This window comes from Mauremys reevesii, linkage group 19, assembly GCF_016161935.1.
Source record: "Mauremys reevesii isolate NIE-2019 linkage group 19, ASM1616193v1, whole genome shotgun sequence".
Taxonomy (NCBI): Eukaryota; Metazoa; Chordata; order Testudines; family Geoemydidae; genus Mauremys; species Mauremys reevesii.
This window is the reverse complement of record NC_052641.1, coordinates 3,834,269-3,851,383: the sequence shown is the minus strand read 5'-3', so window position 1 is coordinate 3,851,383 and position 17,115 is coordinate 3,834,269. Positions and strand designations below refer to the sequence as shown.

Below are 17,115 nucleotides of genomic sequence, written 5' to 3'. Positions count from 1 at the left end.
CTCGGGGCCCTGACGTCTCTGTGCAAATTCAGCACAAAGGTGAGAGGTGCTGTGTGGCCCCCCTCCCATCCCACCCTGCAGGGGCCTCCCCTGGGAGCGAGACGGGACCCGCTCAGCCCTTGGCAACTGACAGCAAGAAGCCAGTCGTTGCTGAGCCCCTGCCTACGTCTCCCCAGGGTGGAGATGGTCTCAGATCGGCCCCATTGGCTGGGGCTGAGTTTGGGCACTGCCACCCGGCTGGCTGGGAGTCAGCACCGAGACATGACGGGCTCCTGTTCCATCCCTGGCCAGCCTGTCCCCTCACCCCATTAACCCCCAGGCTCCCCCGGCTCAGTGCTTTGCTCTTGGGGCTGCAGCACTGGCAGAAGGCGGTGCCCAAGCTGCCCTCGGAGCGCCCACGAGGCTGCGGTGCCCACCTGGAAGGGTCTGGCTCTCTCCCCAAGAGGGACGGAGATGTGTGTCCACGCCGTGCTGCCATTGCCCTGCGTGTGCCAGGCCAGCCTGTGCAGCCCCAGGGCCTGATCCACGATGCCGAGCGCAATGAACCCTAGCAAAGGGAGAGGGGGATGGTGGGGCAGCCTCTGGCTCTGAGACACTGGCCCCAGCCGCCGGCCTGGCAGCATCCTTGGGAGCCCACCCGGCATGGCAGGGCCCAGGACCAGCTGCTGTGATCCGGAGCAGGGCAGTGACCCGTCTGGTGACTCCTTGCTGCTCTGGGGGGGGCGGGAGGGGGGGTCACGTCCAGCAGGGAGGCTGGGTCTGCACTGCCTGGGGATGGGGATGGGACGATGGGGCCAGGCTCCGGGTGGGGCTCGGAGAAACCTCTTCCCTGGGGCAAAAGAGCAGAACATGGCTGCCTCCTCCCCCGGCAGCACCCGGGTAATCAGTGCCTAATTCCCCCCCCCCCCCCCCAGGAGTGCTACGACCTGGGCATATTGTGGGGGATACGACATAGGACCCTCCCCCCATGCTGGAGAGCTGAGTGCAGCCCAGCGGGGGCCAGCGAGCGCGGGTACCTTGGGGGTCGCTGTGCAGCCAGTAGTGCATCTCCACGGAGCAGGCCAGGCCCGAGGGGCCCAGCACGGGGTGCGAGCCCTGGCCACCGACACCACCTGGCCTGGAGCCAGCGCCACGCCCAGGTAACTCCCTAGGCAGGAAACGGGCCACAGCGGAGGAATAGTCACCCCATCCCCATTGCTCCCCTGGCACCTCCTGCCCCCCTCCCCTCCCCCACTGCCCCCCGGCACCTCCTGCCCCCCTCCCCCACTGCCCCCCAGCACCGCCTGCCCCCCTCCCCTCCCCCACTGCCCCCCGGCACCTCATGCCCCCCCTCCCACTGCTCCCCAGGCACCGCCTGCCCCCTCCCTCCCCACTGCCCCCGGCACTGCCTGCCCCTCCCTCCCCACTGCCCCCGGCACTGCCTGCCCTCCCCTCCCCACTGCCCCCAGTCACTGCCTACCCCCCCCCCCCCCCCCCTTCTCCGACCCCACTGCCCCCAGGCACCGCCTGCCACCCATCCCCTCCCCTTCCCCACTGCCTCCAGGGGCCAGGGGTCTCACCTGCGAAGGGGCAGGGAGGAGGTAGGTCTCCCTTGTGGGTTGATGGGGTGGGGGGTCTCTCTTGCAGGGGGGTCTCACCTGTGTAGGGGCAGGGGGGTCTCCCCATAGGGCGGGTTAGATCTCCCCTGTGGGGTGATGGGCGTGGGGGGGGTTCACTGGTAGAAGGGTGGGGGGTAGGGGTCTCAGCTCCATATGTGCAGGGGGCTCCCCTGCGGGTGGTCTCACCTGCGGAGGTGTTGGTGGTGTGGTCTGTCCCAGGCAGTAAGGCCTCGCTGGCTTTCTGCCTCGCCCACTGCAGCTGGCCCACACTGACGTCCTTCCAGCCCCTAGCCCCAGCCTCGAAGGTCGATGCCCCTGGAACACACCAAGTTTTCACTAGCCTTGTCTGGGCCCCGAAGTCTCTCGCCAGGCGGTGCCAAGAGCCCCTGCTGCTCCTGGCCTGAAGGCGTGTGCTGCTGCAGTCCTCTGTGCCCACAGCCATCGGCACTGGCGGGTGAGCAGCTGGAGCCATGAGCTCAGGCACGTTGGCCTTGGCTAGACACGGCGAGGGTTAAGCCAGCGTATTACCCTGAGCTCCATGGACCCAGGCTGCCTGGGGAGCTGTGGGTGGCATTGCTGGGTACATGCCTGGGCCTGCCTGACTCCCCTGGGCTGAGGTTTCCTCTCCTCCGCCCACTGTGCTCCAGCATGACCACTCCTAGGCCCCCAGGCATGGCCAATACGCATCACGTGGCTACCGGTGAGGCCCAGGTGACTTTCCCAAGGGAGGGTTCCTGGCCTGGCTGGACCGAGTTTATCTCTGTGTCTGCAGAGAATCTAGCACAATGGGCCCCTGATCCTGAGCAGGCTTCTGGGCATTCCCATCTGCTCAGTGGAAACCAGCAGCGCTAGGCAAGGAGCCGGGGTTTGGATATGCAGTATGTCAAAGTGCCTGTGCCGAAGCCCCGGCTGTCACTGCAGAGTGCCAGTCCGCCAAGCGGGCTCAGCACGGTCCTTACTGAGCAGATTCAGAAGCACAAAAGCACTGAACGATCCAGAGATGTGAGCAGGGAGGAAATCCAAGGCTGAGAGGCCAGAACAGGCTGGGATAGCAGCAGGGGGACAGGTCAGGAGTGGGGGGCATTGGCAGAGGGGTGAGTGCAGGGATCCCCGGGCTGGGATAGCAGCGGGGGGCCGGACAGGAGTGGGGGGTGTTGGCAGAGGGGTGAGTGCAGGGATCCCCGGGCTGGGATAGCAGTGGGGTGGCAGGTCAGGACTGAGGGAGGTTGGCAGAGGGGTGAGTGCAGGGATCCCAGGGGTGGGATAGCAGCCGGGGGGTGGGACAGGACTCAGGGGCATTGGCAGAGGGGTGTGTGCAGGGATCCCAGGGCTGGGATAGCAGCGGGGGTGGGGGGGCAGGACAGGAGTCGGGGGCGTTGGCAGAGGGGTGAGTGCAGGGATCCCAGGGGTGGGCTAGCAGCCGGGCAGGACAGGAGTGGGGTGTTGGCAGAGGGGTGAGTGCAGGGATCCCGGGCTGGGATAGCAGCGGGGGGGCAGGACAGGAGTGGGGGGTGTTGGCAGAGGGGTGTGTGCAGGGATCCCCGGGCTGGGATAGCAGCGGGGGGGCAGGTCAGGAGTGGGGGGTGTTGGCAGAGGGGTGAGTGCAGGGATCCCAGGGCTGGGATAGCAGCGGGCGGCAGGACAGGAGTGGGGGGTGTTGGCAGAGGGGTGAGTGCAGGGATCCCAGGGCTGGGATAGCAGCGGGCGGCAGGACAGGAGTGGGGGGCGTTGGCAGAGGGGTGAGTGCAGGGATCCCAGGGCTGGGATAGCAGTGGGGGGGCAGGACAGGAGTGGGGGGTGTTGGCAGAGGGGTGAGTGCAGGGATCCCCGGGCTGGGATAGCAGCGGGGGGGCAGGTCAGGAGTGGGGGGCGTTGGCAGAGGGGTGAGTGCAGGGATCCCAGGGCTGGGATAGCAGCGGGGGAGCAGGACAGGAGTGGGGGGGGTTGGCAGAGGGGTGAGTGCAGGGATCCCAGGGCTGGGCTAGCAGCGGGGGAGCAGGGCAGGGGTGGGGGCGTTGGCAGAGGGTGAGTGCAGGGATCCCAGGGCTGGGATAGCAGCGGGGAGGCAGGACAGGAGTGGGGGGTGTTGGCAGAGGGGTGAGTGCAGGGATCCCAGGGCTGGGATAGCAGCAGGGGGGGCAGGACAGGAGTGGGGGGCGTTGGCAGAGGGGTGAGTGCAGGGATCCCCGGGCTGGGATAGCAGCTGGGGGGCAGGACAGGAGTGCGGGGCGTTGGCAGCGGGGTGCGTGCACGGATCCCCGGGCTGGGATAGCAGCGGGGGGGCAGGACAGGACTCAGGGGCGTTGGCAGAGGGGTGAGTGCAGGGATCCCCGGGCTGGGATAGCAGCGGGGGGGCAGGTCAGGCGTGGGGGGCCGGGGCAGAGGGGTGAGTGCAGGGATCCCCGGGCTGGGATAGCAGTGGGGTGGCAGGACAGGACTGTGGGATGTTGGCAGAGGGTGAGTGCAGGGATCCCGGGCTGGGATAGCAGCGGGGGCAGGTCAGGAGTGGGGGTGTTGGCAGAGGGGTGAGTGCAGGATCCCAGGGCTGGGATAGCAGCGGGCGGCAGGACAGGAGTGGGGCGTTGGCAGAGGGTGCGTGCAGGGATCCCAGGGCTGGGATAGCAGCGGGGGGGCAGGACAGGAGTGGGGGGCGTTGGCAGAGGGGTGAGTGCAGGGATCCCAGGGTTGGGATAGCAGCCGGGCGGTAGGACAGGAGTGGGGGGTGTTGGCAGAGGGGTGAGTGCAGGGATCCCCGGGCTGGGATAGCAGGGGGATGGCAGGACAGGAGTGGGGTGTTGGCAGAGGGGTGAGTGCAGGGATCCCCGGGCTGGGATAGCAGCGGGGGCAGGACAGGAGTGGGGGTGTTGGCAGAGGGGTGTGCAGGGATCCCGGGCTGGGATAGCAGCGGGGGCAGGTCAGGAGTGGGGGGTGTTGGCAGAGGGGTGATTGCACGGATCCCCGGGCTGGGATAGCAGCGGGGCAGGTCAGGAGTGGGGGGTTGGCAGAGGGGTGAGTGCAGGGATCCCAGGGCTGGGATAGCAGCGGGCGGCAGGACAGGAGTGGGGGGCGTTGGCAGAGGGGTGAGTGCACGGATCCCAGGGCTGGGATAGCAGCGGGGAGGCAGGACAGGAGTGGGGGGTGTTGGCAGAGGGGTGAGTGCACGGATCCCCGGGCTGGGATAGCAGCGGGGGCAGGACAGGAGTGGGGGGTGTTGGCAGAGGGGTGAGTGCAGGGATCCCCGGGCTGGGATAGCAGTGGGGGCAGGTCAGGAGTGGGGTGTTGGCAGAGGGGTGAGTGCAGGGATCCCGGGCTGGGATAGCAGCGGGGGCAGGTCAGGAGTGGGCGTTGGCAGAGGGTGAGTGCAGGGATCCCAGGGCTGGGATAGCAGCAGGGGCAGGACAGGAGTGGGGGCGTTGGCAGAGGGTGTGTGCAGGGATCCCGGGCTGGGATAGCAGCGGGGCAGGACAGGAGGAGGCGTTGGCAGAGGGGTGAGTGCAGGGATCCCCGGGCTGGGATAGCAGCGGGGAGGCAGGACAGGAGTGGGGGTGTTGGCAGAGGGTGTGTGCAGGGATCCCGGGCTGGGATAGCAGCAGGGGGCAGGACAGGAGTGGGGGTGTTGGCAGAGGGTGTGCAGGGATCCCGGGCTGGGATAGCAGCGGGGGGGCAGGACAGGAGGAGGGGCGTTGGCAGAGGGGTGAGTGCAGGGATCCCAGGGCTGGGATAGCAGCGGGGGGGCAGGACAGGAGTGGGGGGGGTTGGCAGAGGGGTGAGTGCAGGGATCCCCGGGCTGGGATAGCAGCGGGGAGGCAGGTCAGGAGTGGGGCGTTGGCAGAGGGGTGAGTGCAGGGATCCCGGGCTGGGATAGCAGCGGGGCAGGTCAGGAGTGGGGCGTTGGCAGAGGGTGGAGTGAAGGGATCCCAGGGCTGGGATAGCAGCGGGGGGCAGGACAGGAGTGGGCGTTGGCAGAGGGGTGAGTGCAGGGATCCCAGGGCTGGGATAGCAGCAGGGGGGGCAGGACAGGAGTGGGGGGTGTTGGCAGAGGGGTGTGTGCAGGGATCCCCGGGCTGGGATAGCAGCGGGGGGGCAGGACAGGAGGGGGGGGTGTTGGCAGAGGGGTGAGTGCAAGGATCTCCGGGCTGGGATAGCAGCGGGGGGGCAGGACAAGAGGGGGGGGTGTTGGCAGAGGGGTGAGTGCAAGGATCTCCGGGCTGGGATAGCAGCGGGGGGGCAGGACAGGACTCAGGGGTGTTGGCAGTGTGTGTGCCCAGCCTCTACCCACAATCTGGCCGCACTCGCTGGTGCTCTCAGACCTGCGCCTCGTGGTATTATCACTGCACCATGGCGCGTTCTCCCACCCAGGCCAGCCCCTGCGTGATCCTTTACCACAGTACGTCTCGTCGGAGCCGTCGTCACACGTCTGTGTAAAGTCGCAGGCCAGCTCTGCACTGATGCACTTCGTATTGTCGCAGGCGAACTCCTGCGGGGCGCAGGGCGTGGTGGGGTCAGTGGAGGCAGGCCGGGGGGTGATGACCTGACTGGCTGGAGAGGGCGAGAGCGAGAGCGGGTCAGGGGGCACTATGGCGGGGGCTGTGCTCAGCTAACTGCCTGCAAGTGCACACCCAGCCGGAGCACTGAAGGCCCCTCCATGGCTCCTCAGCACAAGCCGCACTGGAGCATTACAGGGAGCGGAGACCGGAGGGGAAGCTCTCGCCTCTTCAGCGTGTGGGTCACTCCGGGAGAGGCCTGGGCTCTCCCTCCTGTTCCCCATCCCAGCCCCACCTCCCCTCACGACACTGCTGGCACCTGTGCCACGCACTGCGAGCCGTGGAAGAGCCAGCACCATGTGACCAGCCAGTGTAGCCCAGACCACAGGCGGCTCATGGACCACGGCTTGACTCGTGTGCCTGCCAGCACAGCCCCCAGGCTTCCCCCCGAACCGCATCCCACAGTCCCGCCCCCATCCCAGCTCGCCCCAGCCTCGCCTGGTGCACCATGGGTAGCCGGGGAGTGGCTGTACCGGTAAAGGCTTCCCATGTGCAGCGGTGGGAGGAGGAGGGGCTGGGGGAGAGGGGGCAGGAGGGGTAGGTCACAAGGGCTGGGTGGGGATTTCCTGGCTTCTGGGTGTGTCAATGGGACACTTGCCTGGTTTGTAACAAAGTTGGCTGAGGGAATAAACATGGCAGGGCCTGGGAGAGGACATGGGGCCAGTGGTGGATTAGTCACTTGGCTGGGGACTGTGCCCAGGGGCCGCAGCCACCTGGGGAGCTCCCAGAAAAAATCTGCCACCGGGCAGCAGAAACCTGGAGCCCCAGCTGCCGGGCAGGCAAAGCCCCCGCACCCCGACCCGCTCTGCCACAGCAGCACTGGGTGGGAGAAGACCCCTGCCCCAACCCCACTCCCCAGAAGCAGCACCCCCAACCGCTTCTCTGGCAGAAGCTGTGGGATGGGGGAAGGCCCTCCCAAGCCCCAGTCCAATCCTGTCATAGAATCTCAGGGTTGGAAGGGACCTCAGGAGGTCTCTAGTCCAACCCCCTGCTCAAAGCAGGACCAATCCCCAGACATTTTTACCCCAGTTCCCTAAATGGCCCCCTCAAGGATTGAACTCACAACCCTGGGTTGAGCAGGCCAATGCTCAAACCATTGAGCTATCCCTCCCCCCACAGCAGAAGCCCCCAGGCAGGGGCAGTCCCCCCCAGAGGCCCTCAACCCTGCCCCTGGCAGAAGCCCCTGGGCGGGAGAAGACCCCATGCCCCGACCCTGGTCCCCCACAGAAGTGTGTGGCACAGCGGGGGAAGCCCCAGCTCCTGGATCCCCACTGTGGCCCTGGGACTGGAGGAGCTCTCACTCCCTGTGGCACCCCGGGGCCATGGCGCACGGACAGAGCTTCTGTAGTCTTGGGGCCGTGGGAGGACAGAAAGGTGCAAAAAGGGTTGTGGGGTTGCAATGGGGCAGTGAAATCATAGAATATCATGATTGGAAGAGATCTCAGGAGGTCATCTACTCCAGCCTCCTGCTCAAAGCAGGACCAACCCCAACTAAATCATCCCAGCCAGGGATTTGTCAAGCCTGACCTTAAAAACCTCTAAGGAAGGAGATTCCACCACCTCCCTAGGGAACCCATTCCAGTGCTTCACCACCCTCCTAGCGAAAAAGTTTTTCCTAATATCCAACCTAAACCTTCCCCACTGCAACTTGAGACCATTACTCCTTGTTCTGTCATCTGCCACCACTGAGAACAGCCTAGCTCCATCCTCTTTGGAACCCCCTTTCAGGTAGTTGAAAGCAGCTATCAAATCCCCCCTCATTCTTCTCTTCTGCAGACTAAATAATCCCAATTCTCTCAGTCTCTCCTCGTAAGTCATGTGCTCCAGCCCCCTAATCATTTTCGTTGCCCTCCACTGAACTCTCTCCAATTTGTTCACATCCCTTCTGTAGTGCGGGGGGGGGGGGAACTGGACACAATACTCCAGATGTGGCCTCACCGGTACCAAATAGACAGGAATAATCACTTCCCTCAATCTGCTGGCAATGCTCCTACTAATAATTATACCGTTGGCCTTCTTGGCAACAAAGGCACACTGTCAACTCATATCCAGCTTCTCATCCACTGTAATCCCCAGGTCCTTTTCTGCAGAACTGCTGCTTAGCCAGTTGGTCCCCAGCCTGTAGCAGTGCATGGGATTCTTCCTTCCTAAGTGCAGGACTCTGCACTTGTCTTTGTTGAACCACATCCGGTTTCTTTTGGACTCTAAATTTGTCTAGGTCCCTCTGTATTGTATCCCTACCCTCCAGCGTATCTACCACTCCTCCCAGTTTAGTGTCATCTGCAAACTTGCTGAGAGTGCAGTCCACGCCATCCTCCAGATCATTAATGAAGATATTGAACAAAACCGGCCCCAGGACCGACCCTTGGGGCACTCCGCTTGATACCAGCAGCCAACTAGACATGGAGCCATTGATCACTACCTGTTGAGCCCGATGATCTAGCCAGTTTTCTATCCACCTTATAGTCCATTCATCCAGCCCATACTTCTTTAACTTGCTGGCAAGAATACTGTGGGAGACCGTATCAAAAGCTTTGCTAAAATCAAGGTATATCACATTCACTGCTTTCCCCATATCCACAGAGCCAGTTATCTCATCATAGAAGGCAATCGGGTTGGTCAGGCATGACTTGCCCTTGGTGAATCCATGCTGACTGTTTCTGATCACCTTCTTCTCCTCCAAGTGCTTCAAAATGGATTCCTTGAGGACCTGCTCCATGATTTTGCCAGGGACTGAAGTGAGGCTGACTGGTCTGTAGTTCCCTGGGTTCTCTTTCTTCTCTTTTTTACATATGGGCACTATATTTGCCTTTTTCCAATTGTCCAGGACCTCCCCCAGTCACCACAAGTTTTCAAAGATAATGGCCAATGGCTCTGCAATCACATCAACCAGCTCCCTCAGCACCCTTGGATGCATTGCATCCGGCCCATGGACTTGTGCACGTCCATCTTTTCTAAATAGTCCTTAACCTGTTCTTTTACCACAGAGGGCTGCTCACCTTCTCCCCATATTGTGTTGCCCAGTGCAGCAGTCTGGGAGCTGACTTGTCTATGAAGATGGAGGCAAAAAAAGCATTGAGTACTTCAGCTTTTTCCACATCATCTGTCACTAGGTTGCCTCCCCCATTCAGTAAGGGTCTCACACTTTCCCTGACCTTCTTCTTGTTGCTAACATACCTGGAGAAACCCTTCTTGTTACTCTTCACATCCCTTGATAGCTGCAACTCCAATTGTGCCTTGGCCTTCCTGATTACACCCCTGCATGCTCGAGCAGTATTTTTATACTCCTCCCTAGTCATCTGTCCAAATTTCCACTTTTTGTAAGCTTCCTTTTTTAGTTTAAGCTCACCGAAGATTTCACTGTTAAGCCAAGCTGGTCGCCTGCCATATTTGCTACTTTTTCTGCACTTTGGGTTGGTTTGTTCCTGCGCCCTCAATAAGGCTTCTTTAAAATACAGCCAGCCCTCCCGGACTCCTTGCCCCCTGGGGAAGGAGCAGAAACAGGTGGGGCTCTGGGTGGGGCCTCGGGCAGAAGGGGCAGGGCTGCAAGTGGATGGAGTGGGGAGGGACTATATTGGGGATTGGTCCTGCTTTGAGCAGGGGGTTGGACTAGATGACCTTCCAACCCTGGTATTCTATGATTCTATGACTACATAGAATACTCTGGCCCAGGGCCCCAGGAAATCTTAATCTGCCTCTGCCTGGGGCTATAGCTAGAGGGGGTATATGGGGCAGACAGACAGCTAGCTGGAGAGAGAGACAGAGAGATATTAAGCCATGCTGTGCGGGAGTCAGGAGTGGATGACCTCACAGCTCTGAGGTTGACCTGAAGAAGCTGCCATCAGCGACAGGACTAACCTTGCCCTGCCCATTAGTCCAATGGAGAGGGAGTTAAGGGTTAAAAGTCCAGTCCAGCAGCTGGCAAAGAGTGAGCAAAGGGACCTGTCTGGCTGCTCACCTGCAACCTGGACACAGCCTGGAGAGAGAACCAGGTCATCCAGGGCCATGCTGCCTTTGGGTCCTGTTCCGATCACGCCCTCAAGAATGATCTGCAGGGACAGAACGAGCTGCAGGTAACACAAGGGAACAGGCTAGCACCTGCTCCCCATGCAGGACACCCCAGATGTCACACAGGAATGGGCCCCGCCCCACAGAGTCCCAGCCAGGAGTGTCTGCCCGGCACTGCAGGAGGCTGTGAGACAGAGGATGGAGGGGCCATCATCTAATAGGCAATTTGAAAGCAAATGATGTGTTGTGATGCAAGACCGATACTGACGTGATTTGTTTCCCAGGGGAACCTTGGCTTAGATGGAGATGGTTTCAGGGCATGTGTGTCGGGGGGAGGACATACTGGGAGGGAGGGTGTCTGTGCATTGAATGTGTATGCGATGGTAGTTCAGTGCATAGGGTATGGAGGTGGGGCACTGTTTACGCTGTGTGATGATGGTGAGTAAGTGTTTAGGCTGTGCGATGGTGGGTCAGTGTGTAGGGTAGGGAGGGGTCAGTGTTTAGGCTGTGCGATGGTGGGTCAGTGTGTAGGGCAGGGAGGGGTCAGTGTTTAGGCTGTGCGATGGTGGGTCAGTGTGTAGGGTAGGGAGGGGTCAGTGTTTAGGCTGTGCGATGGTGGGTCAGTGTGTAGGGCAGGGAGGGTCAGTGTTTAGGCTGTGCGATGGTGGGGCAGTGTGTAGGGTAGGGAGGGTCAGTGTTTAGGCTGGTCGTTGGTGGGTCAGTCTGTTTGGTTGGGAGGGGTCAGTGTTTAGGCTGTGCGATGGTGGGTCAGTGTGTAGGGTATGGAGGGGTCAGTGTTTAGGCTGTGCGATGGTGGGTCAGTGTGTAGGGTATGGAGGGGTCAGTGTTTAGGCTGTGCGATGGTGGGTCAGTGTGTAGGGTAGGGAGGGGTCAGTGTTTAGGCTGTGCGATGCGGGTGGGTCAGTGTGTAGGGTAGGGAGGGGGTCAGTGTTTAGGCTGTGCGATGGTGGGTCAGTGTGTAGGGTAGGGAAGGGTCAGTGTTTAGGCTGTGCGATGGTGGGTCAGTGTGTAGGGTAGGGAGGGGTCAGTGTTTAGGCTGTGCGATGGTGGGTCAGTGTGTAGGGCAGGGAGGGGGTCAGTGTTTAGGCTGTGCGATGGTGGGTCAGTGTGTAGGGTAGGGAGGGGTCAGTGTTTAGGCTGTGCGATGGTGGGTCAGTGTGTAGGGTAGGGAGGGGTCAGTGTTTAGGCTGTGCGATGGTGGGTCAGTGTGTAGGGTAGGGAGGGGTCAGTGTTTAGGCTGTGCGATGGTGGGTCAGTGTGTAGGGTAGGGAGGGGGTCAGTGTTTAGGCTGTGTGATGGTGGGTCAGTGTGTAGGGTACGGAGGGGTCAGTGTTTAGGCTGTGCGATGGTGGGTCAGTGTGTAGGGTAGGGAGGGGGTCAGTGTTTAGGCTGTGCGATGGTGGGTCAGTGTGTAGGGTAGGGAGGGGTCAGTGTTTAGGCTGTGCGATGGTGGGTCAGTGTGTAGGGTATGGAGGGGTCAGTGTTTAGGCTGTGCGATGGTGGGTCAGTGTGTAGGGTAGGGAGGGGTCAGTGTTTAGGCTGTGCAATGCGGATGGGTCAGTGTGTAGGGTAGGGAGGGGTCAGTGTTTAGGCTGTGCGATGGTGGGTCAGTGTGTAGGGTAGGGAGGGGTCAGTGTTTAGGCTGTGCGATGGTGGGTCAGTGTGTAGGGTAGGGAGGGGGTCAGTGTTTAGGCTGTGCGATGGTGGGTCAGTGTGTAGGGCAGGGAGGGGTCAGTGTTTAGGCTGTGCGATGGTGGGTCAGTGTGTAGGGTAGGGAGGGGTCAGTGTTTAGGCTGTGCGATGGTGGGTCAGTGTGTAGGGTAGGGAGGGGTCAGTGTTTAGGCTGTGCGATGGTGGGTCAGTGTGTAGGGTATGGAGGGGTCAGTGTTTAGGCTGTGCGATGCGGGTGGGTCAGTGTGTAGGGTATGGAGGGGTCAGTGTTTAGGCTGTGCGATGGTGGGTCAGTGTGTAGGGTATGGAGGGGTCAGTGTTTAGGCTGTGCGATGGTGGGTCAGTGTGTAGGGTAGGGAGGGGTCAGTGTTTAGGCTGTGCGATGGTGGGTCAGTGTGTAGGGTAGGGATGGTTCAGTGTTTAGGCTGTGTGAGGGTGGGTCAGTGTGTAGGGTATGGAGGGGGTCAGTGTTTAGGCTGTGCGATGGTGGGTCAGTGTGTAGGGTAGGGATGGGTCAGTGTTTAGGCTGTGCGATGGTGGGTCAGTTTGTAGGGTAGGGAGGGGTCAGTGTTTAGGCTGTGCGATGGTGGGTCAGTGTGTAGGGTAGGGAGGGGTCAGTGTTTAGGCTGTGTGAGGGTGGGTCAGTGTGTAGGGTATGGAGGGGGTCAGTGTTTAGGCTGTGCGATGGTGGTTTGTGAGTGTGTAGGGTAGGGAGGGGTCAGTGTTTAGGCTGTGCGATGGTGGGTCAGTGTGTAGGGTAGGGAGGGGTCAGTGTTTAGGCTGTGTGATGGTGGGTCAGTGTGTAGGGTAGGGAGGGGTCAGTGTTTAGGCTGTGCGATGGTGGGTCAGTGTGTAGGGTATGGAGGGGTCAGTGTTTAGGCTGTGTGATGGTGGGTCAGTGTGTAGGGTATGGAGGGGGTCAGTGTTTAGGCTGTGTGATGGTGGGTCAGTGTGTAGGGTAGGGAGGGGTCAGTGTTTAGGCTGTGCGATGGTGGTTTGTGAGTGTGTAGGGTAGGGAGGGGTCAGTGTTTAGGCTGTGTGATGGTGGGTCAGTGTGTAGGGTAGGGAGGGGGTCAGTGTTTAGGCTGTGCGATGGTGGGTCAGTGTGTAGGGTAGGGAGGGGTCAGTGTTTAGGCTGTGTGATGGTGGGTCAGTGTGTAGGGTAGGGAGGGGTCAGTGTTTAGGCTGTGCGATGGTGGGTCAGTGTGTAGGTGCGGAGGGTCAGTGTTTAGGCTGTGCGATGGTGGGTCTGTGTGTAGGGTACGGAGGGGTCAGTGTTTAGGCTGTGGGTGGGGGGGTCAGTGTGTAGGGTCCGGAGGGGGGTCAGTGTTTAGGCTGTGTGATGGTGGGTCAGTGTGTAGGGTAGGGAGGGTCAGTGTTTAGGCTGTGCGATGGTGGGTCAGTGTGTAGGGTATGGAGGGGTCAGTGTTTAGGCTGTGTGATGGTGGATCAGTGTGTAGGGTAGGGAGGGGGTCAGTGTTTATGCTGTGCTATGGTGTGTAAGTTTGTAGGGTAGGGAGGGTCAGTGTTTAGGCTGTGCGATGGTGGGTCAGTGTGTAGGGTAGGGAGGGTCAGTGTTTAGGCTGTGTGATGGTGGGTCAGTGTGTAGGGTCTGGAGGGGTTAAGTGTTTAGGCTGTGCGATGGTGGATCAGTGTGTAGGGTAGGGAGGGTCAGTGTTTAGGCTGTGTGATGGTGGGTCAGTGTGTAAGGTAGGGAGGGGTCAGTGTTTAGGCTGTGCGATGGTGGGTCAGTGTGTAGGGTAGGGAGGGGTCAGTGTTTAGGCTGTGCGATGGTGGGTCAGTGTGTAGGGTAGGGGGTCAGTGTTTAGGCTGTGCGATGGTGGGTCAGTGTGTAGGGGACGGGTCAGTGTTTAGGCTGTGCGATGGTGGGTCAGTGTGTAGGGTATGGAGGGGTCAGTGTTTAGGCTGTGCGATGCGGGTGGGTCAGTGTGTAGGGTATGGAGGGGTCAGTGTTTAGGCTGTGCGATGGTGGGTCAGTGTGTAGGGTATGGAGGGGTCAGTGTTTAGGCTGTGTGATGGTGGGTCAGTGTGTAGGGTATGGAGGGGGTCAGTGTTTAGGCTGTGCGATGGTGGGTCAGTGTGTGGGGTATGGAGGGGTCAGTGTTTAGGCTGTGCAATGGTGGGTCAGTGTGTGGGGTATGGAGGGGGTCAGTGTTTAGGCTGTGCGATGGTGGGTCAGTGTGTGGGGTATGGAGGGGTCAGTGTTTAGGCTGTGCGATGGTGGGTCAGTGTATACATACGGAGGGGGTCAGTGTATAGGGGGTAGAGGGTGTGTGAGGTGGTCAATATACTGGGGGTAATTCATTCCCCTAGGGAAGCTCAGCGTCAGCACCAATTCTTAGTTCTGGTCCAGCTCTTTAATCCGCCGTCCCGGCTAGGGTGTGCGAGGCACAACAGGGGACCTTTGTCCCGTCCGTGGCTGTGTGGCGTGGGAGCTCTCCCCATGTCCTGTGCCCCCTGCACTGGGGCAGGGCTGGCCAAGACCTGGCTCCCTGAGGCACGGGCACAGCGTGATTTCAGCCGCTGATGGGGAATGAGGTCGTGGGGATGCAGGGTCAGGCTGGGAACGGGGCTGAATTGGCATCCTTGGAGCCTGAAGGCCTCTGTGACCCCCAAGAAAGGTATCTCCTGGGCAGGGACATGCCCCATGCTGCCCCAACCCTTCCTGGGATGGAGCCCTCTAGCGGCTCCGAGGGGATGCAGCCGCTCATGCCCATTCTCCCCTTTGCCCCTTCTCAGGGGGCGGCTTTGTGCCATGGTCATGGCTCTACTGGGCCCTGGCTTAAAACCCACATTGCCTTGCCGCTCCATGGCAAGAGCTGGACCTGGCACCCTGTGCTGGCCCAGCCCCCGGGGGCACAGGAAGGGTTTGCTGCTCACCTGGAAGCTCTCGGTCACATTGAAGTCCACCTTCTCCCTGAACCAGTAATCCCCCAGGTCCCCGTCCCTGGTGCGCACGAGCTGCATGACGCCGGAGCTGGGTTTGTAGTAGATGTTGAGGCTGCTGGTGGCCGAGTCGTAGAGGTGGGAGTAGAACACGAGCTGGACCCGGAACGAGCACACAGACAATAAGCGCCTCACTCTGCCAACCCGCTACTCAGGGCCAGGCTCAATCCCTGCGTGCCCAGGAGCAGCCAGCCAGGAAGGAGGCCCCGGGCTCCAGCACGGCCTTGGCACTGCCATCCAGCCCAAAGCAGAGGCAGCATGAGGAGGGCAGGGCAGCTGCAGAAGAGCCCCAGGTGCTGGCTGGAGTGTGCCCTGCGGCTCTGCCTGGCTCTGCCTGGCTCCGGGCCATGCTCTCCTCACCCAAAGATCCCAGGAGATGCTGTTCAGCCGACAGCACGACCCTCACCAGCCGATCAGCACCCAAACTTCCTGAACGTGCCTAGCGCTGGAGAATCCTGACTGGCTGGCGAGGAGGTCAGTGTCCCTCCCGCCCAGTGGGGTGGTGCCCAGGGCTCTCTTTGACTCAATAAAATCCAGAGCTTGGGAATTTCAAGCCTAATGATCTGCTGAGGCTCCCATAAAATCCCCACCTCATGCGGCTCATCCACAGCCCTTCCCTCTGCTGCTGAGCTGGGAGCTGCCAGGAGCTGAGCACCAGCTGTCCGGCAAACACCCAAGACAGAGCCCAGTGGCACCTGCAGAGTTCAGTGGTTTCCAGCAAGCCTTGAGGGCTCTCGCCAGCAGCAGCCTCCCGAGGGTGAGGTGTGGGTGGGTGAAGAGGGGCCCTGCCTGCAGCCCCTAGACACTGCATAGGAGCCACCCCCAAGATGTCAGCCGTCCTTCCCTGTCCAGGCAAAGCCAAGAGGAGGCTGGCAGCCATGTAGCCCAGGGCAACTTACAGAGCAGCAGCTGGTTGTGGTTGCTTGGAAAGTTGGACTAACGAGTCTGGCTGCACCGCTGCGCCGGTCCTGTGGGCCGGTACTGACGTAGAGGAAAAAGCCTACGGGAGATCAGCAGCACACGCTGGGTTGCCAACTGTGTAACCACCCCCGCCCTGCCCCCTACCCCCTGCCCTGCCCCTTCTCCAAGGCCCCACCCTGCTCATTCCATCCCCGCTCCCTCCCTTGCTCGCTGTCCCCCACCCTCACTCACTTTCAGTGGGCTGGGGCAGAGGGTTGGGCTGTGGGCTCTGGGTTGGGGCCGAGGGGTTCAGAGTGTGGGAGGGGCCTCCTGGCTGTTCCTGGGCAGGAGTTTGGGTGCAGGAGGGGACTCTGGGCTGGGGCAGGGGGGTGGGAGTGAGTGTGGGGTGCAGGCTCTGGTAGGGAGTTTGGGTGCAGGAGGGGGCTCTGGGATGCGGCAGGGGGCTGGGGTGTGGGAGGGGGTGAGGAGTGGCACTCACCTTAGGCGGCTCCCAGTCGGTGGCGCAGTGGGACTAAGGCAGGCTCCTGGAAGTGGCCAGCACGTCCCTGTGGACCCTGGTGGGGGGAGGGCAGGGATCTCTGTGCACTGCCCGCACCCCGAGTGCCGACTCTGCAGCTCCCATTGGCTGGGAACTGCCTTAGCCTCGCTGCGCTGCCGACGAGGTAAGCAGGGCCCAGGGGCTCCACACGCTGCCCCCTCCATGCACTGCTCCCAGAAGTGGCCAACACATCCCTGTGCCCCCCACAGTTCCCACTGGCCATAGTTTCTGGCCAATGGGAGCTGCAAAGTTGGTGCAAGGGGCGGGGGCAGCACGCAGAGACCCCCTCGCCCACCCTCCAGAAGCCCCAGGGACGTGCTGGCCGCTTCTGGGAGCGGCGGGGGGCCAGGGCAGGCAGGGACAGTTGGCAACCCTGAGCACACGTTAATACAGCCCCCTGGCTGGCTTTATACCCAGGCCCCCTGTGTTACTGGGATGCACCATGCTCTACCTGCTGGGGGGGGGGCAGTGTGGCCTACTGGCCAGAGCACTGGAATGGGATGTGGGCTCTAGGGGGACCATGGGAAAGTAACGTCCCTGCTCTGTGGCTCAGCTTCCCGAGCTGTAGAATGGGGATAATGACAGCGCCCCCCCCCGCCCCCTCCGGAGCTGAGATCGCCTGATGACTAGCGCTCCAGGCGAGCTAGTTAGACCCGTCCAGTAACTCCACCCCCCGGAAAGAGTCCCCAGCAAGAAGGATGAAGAGAGGCAAATACTATGGAGAGAAAACTGCCACCTGGAGCGAGGCCCCAGCTTCTCCAGTGCCCCCACCTCGAACAGCAGAAACCTTTGCAGACTAGGGCCCCCTCCATGTACTTGCACATTTGGTTTCTAATTTTGTGACCTT

At 61.4% G+C, this 17,115-nt stretch overlaps 1 protein-coding gene across 1 annotated transcript in view; it reads right to left on the bottom strand.

The window, feature by feature from the left end:
- MAMDC4 (MAM domain containing 4) overlaps nt 1-16,712 on the bottom strand; it is a 41,210-nt gene extending 24,498 nt beyond the window's left edge. The window contains exons 1-8 of the mRNA XM_039506977.1: nt 16,682-16,712; nt 15,709-15,809; nt 14,744-14,905; nt 10,101-10,191; nt 5,982-6,137; nt 1,785-1,913; nt 1,017-1,147; nt 305-547 (exon numbers count right to left, since the gene is read on the bottom strand). Coding sequence (XP_039362911.1) covers nt 305-547; nt 1,017-1,147; nt 1,785-1,913; nt 5,982-6,137; nt 10,101-10,191; nt 14,744-14,905; nt 15,709-15,809; nt 16,682-16,712 — 1,044 coding nt within the window. The remainder of the gene's footprint in view (nt 1-304; nt 548-1,016; nt 1,148-1,784; nt 1,914-5,981; nt 6,138-10,100; nt 10,192-14,743; nt 14,906-15,708; nt 15,810-16,681) is intronic.
- Between the last annotated feature and the right edge of the window lie 403 nt (nt 16,713-17,115).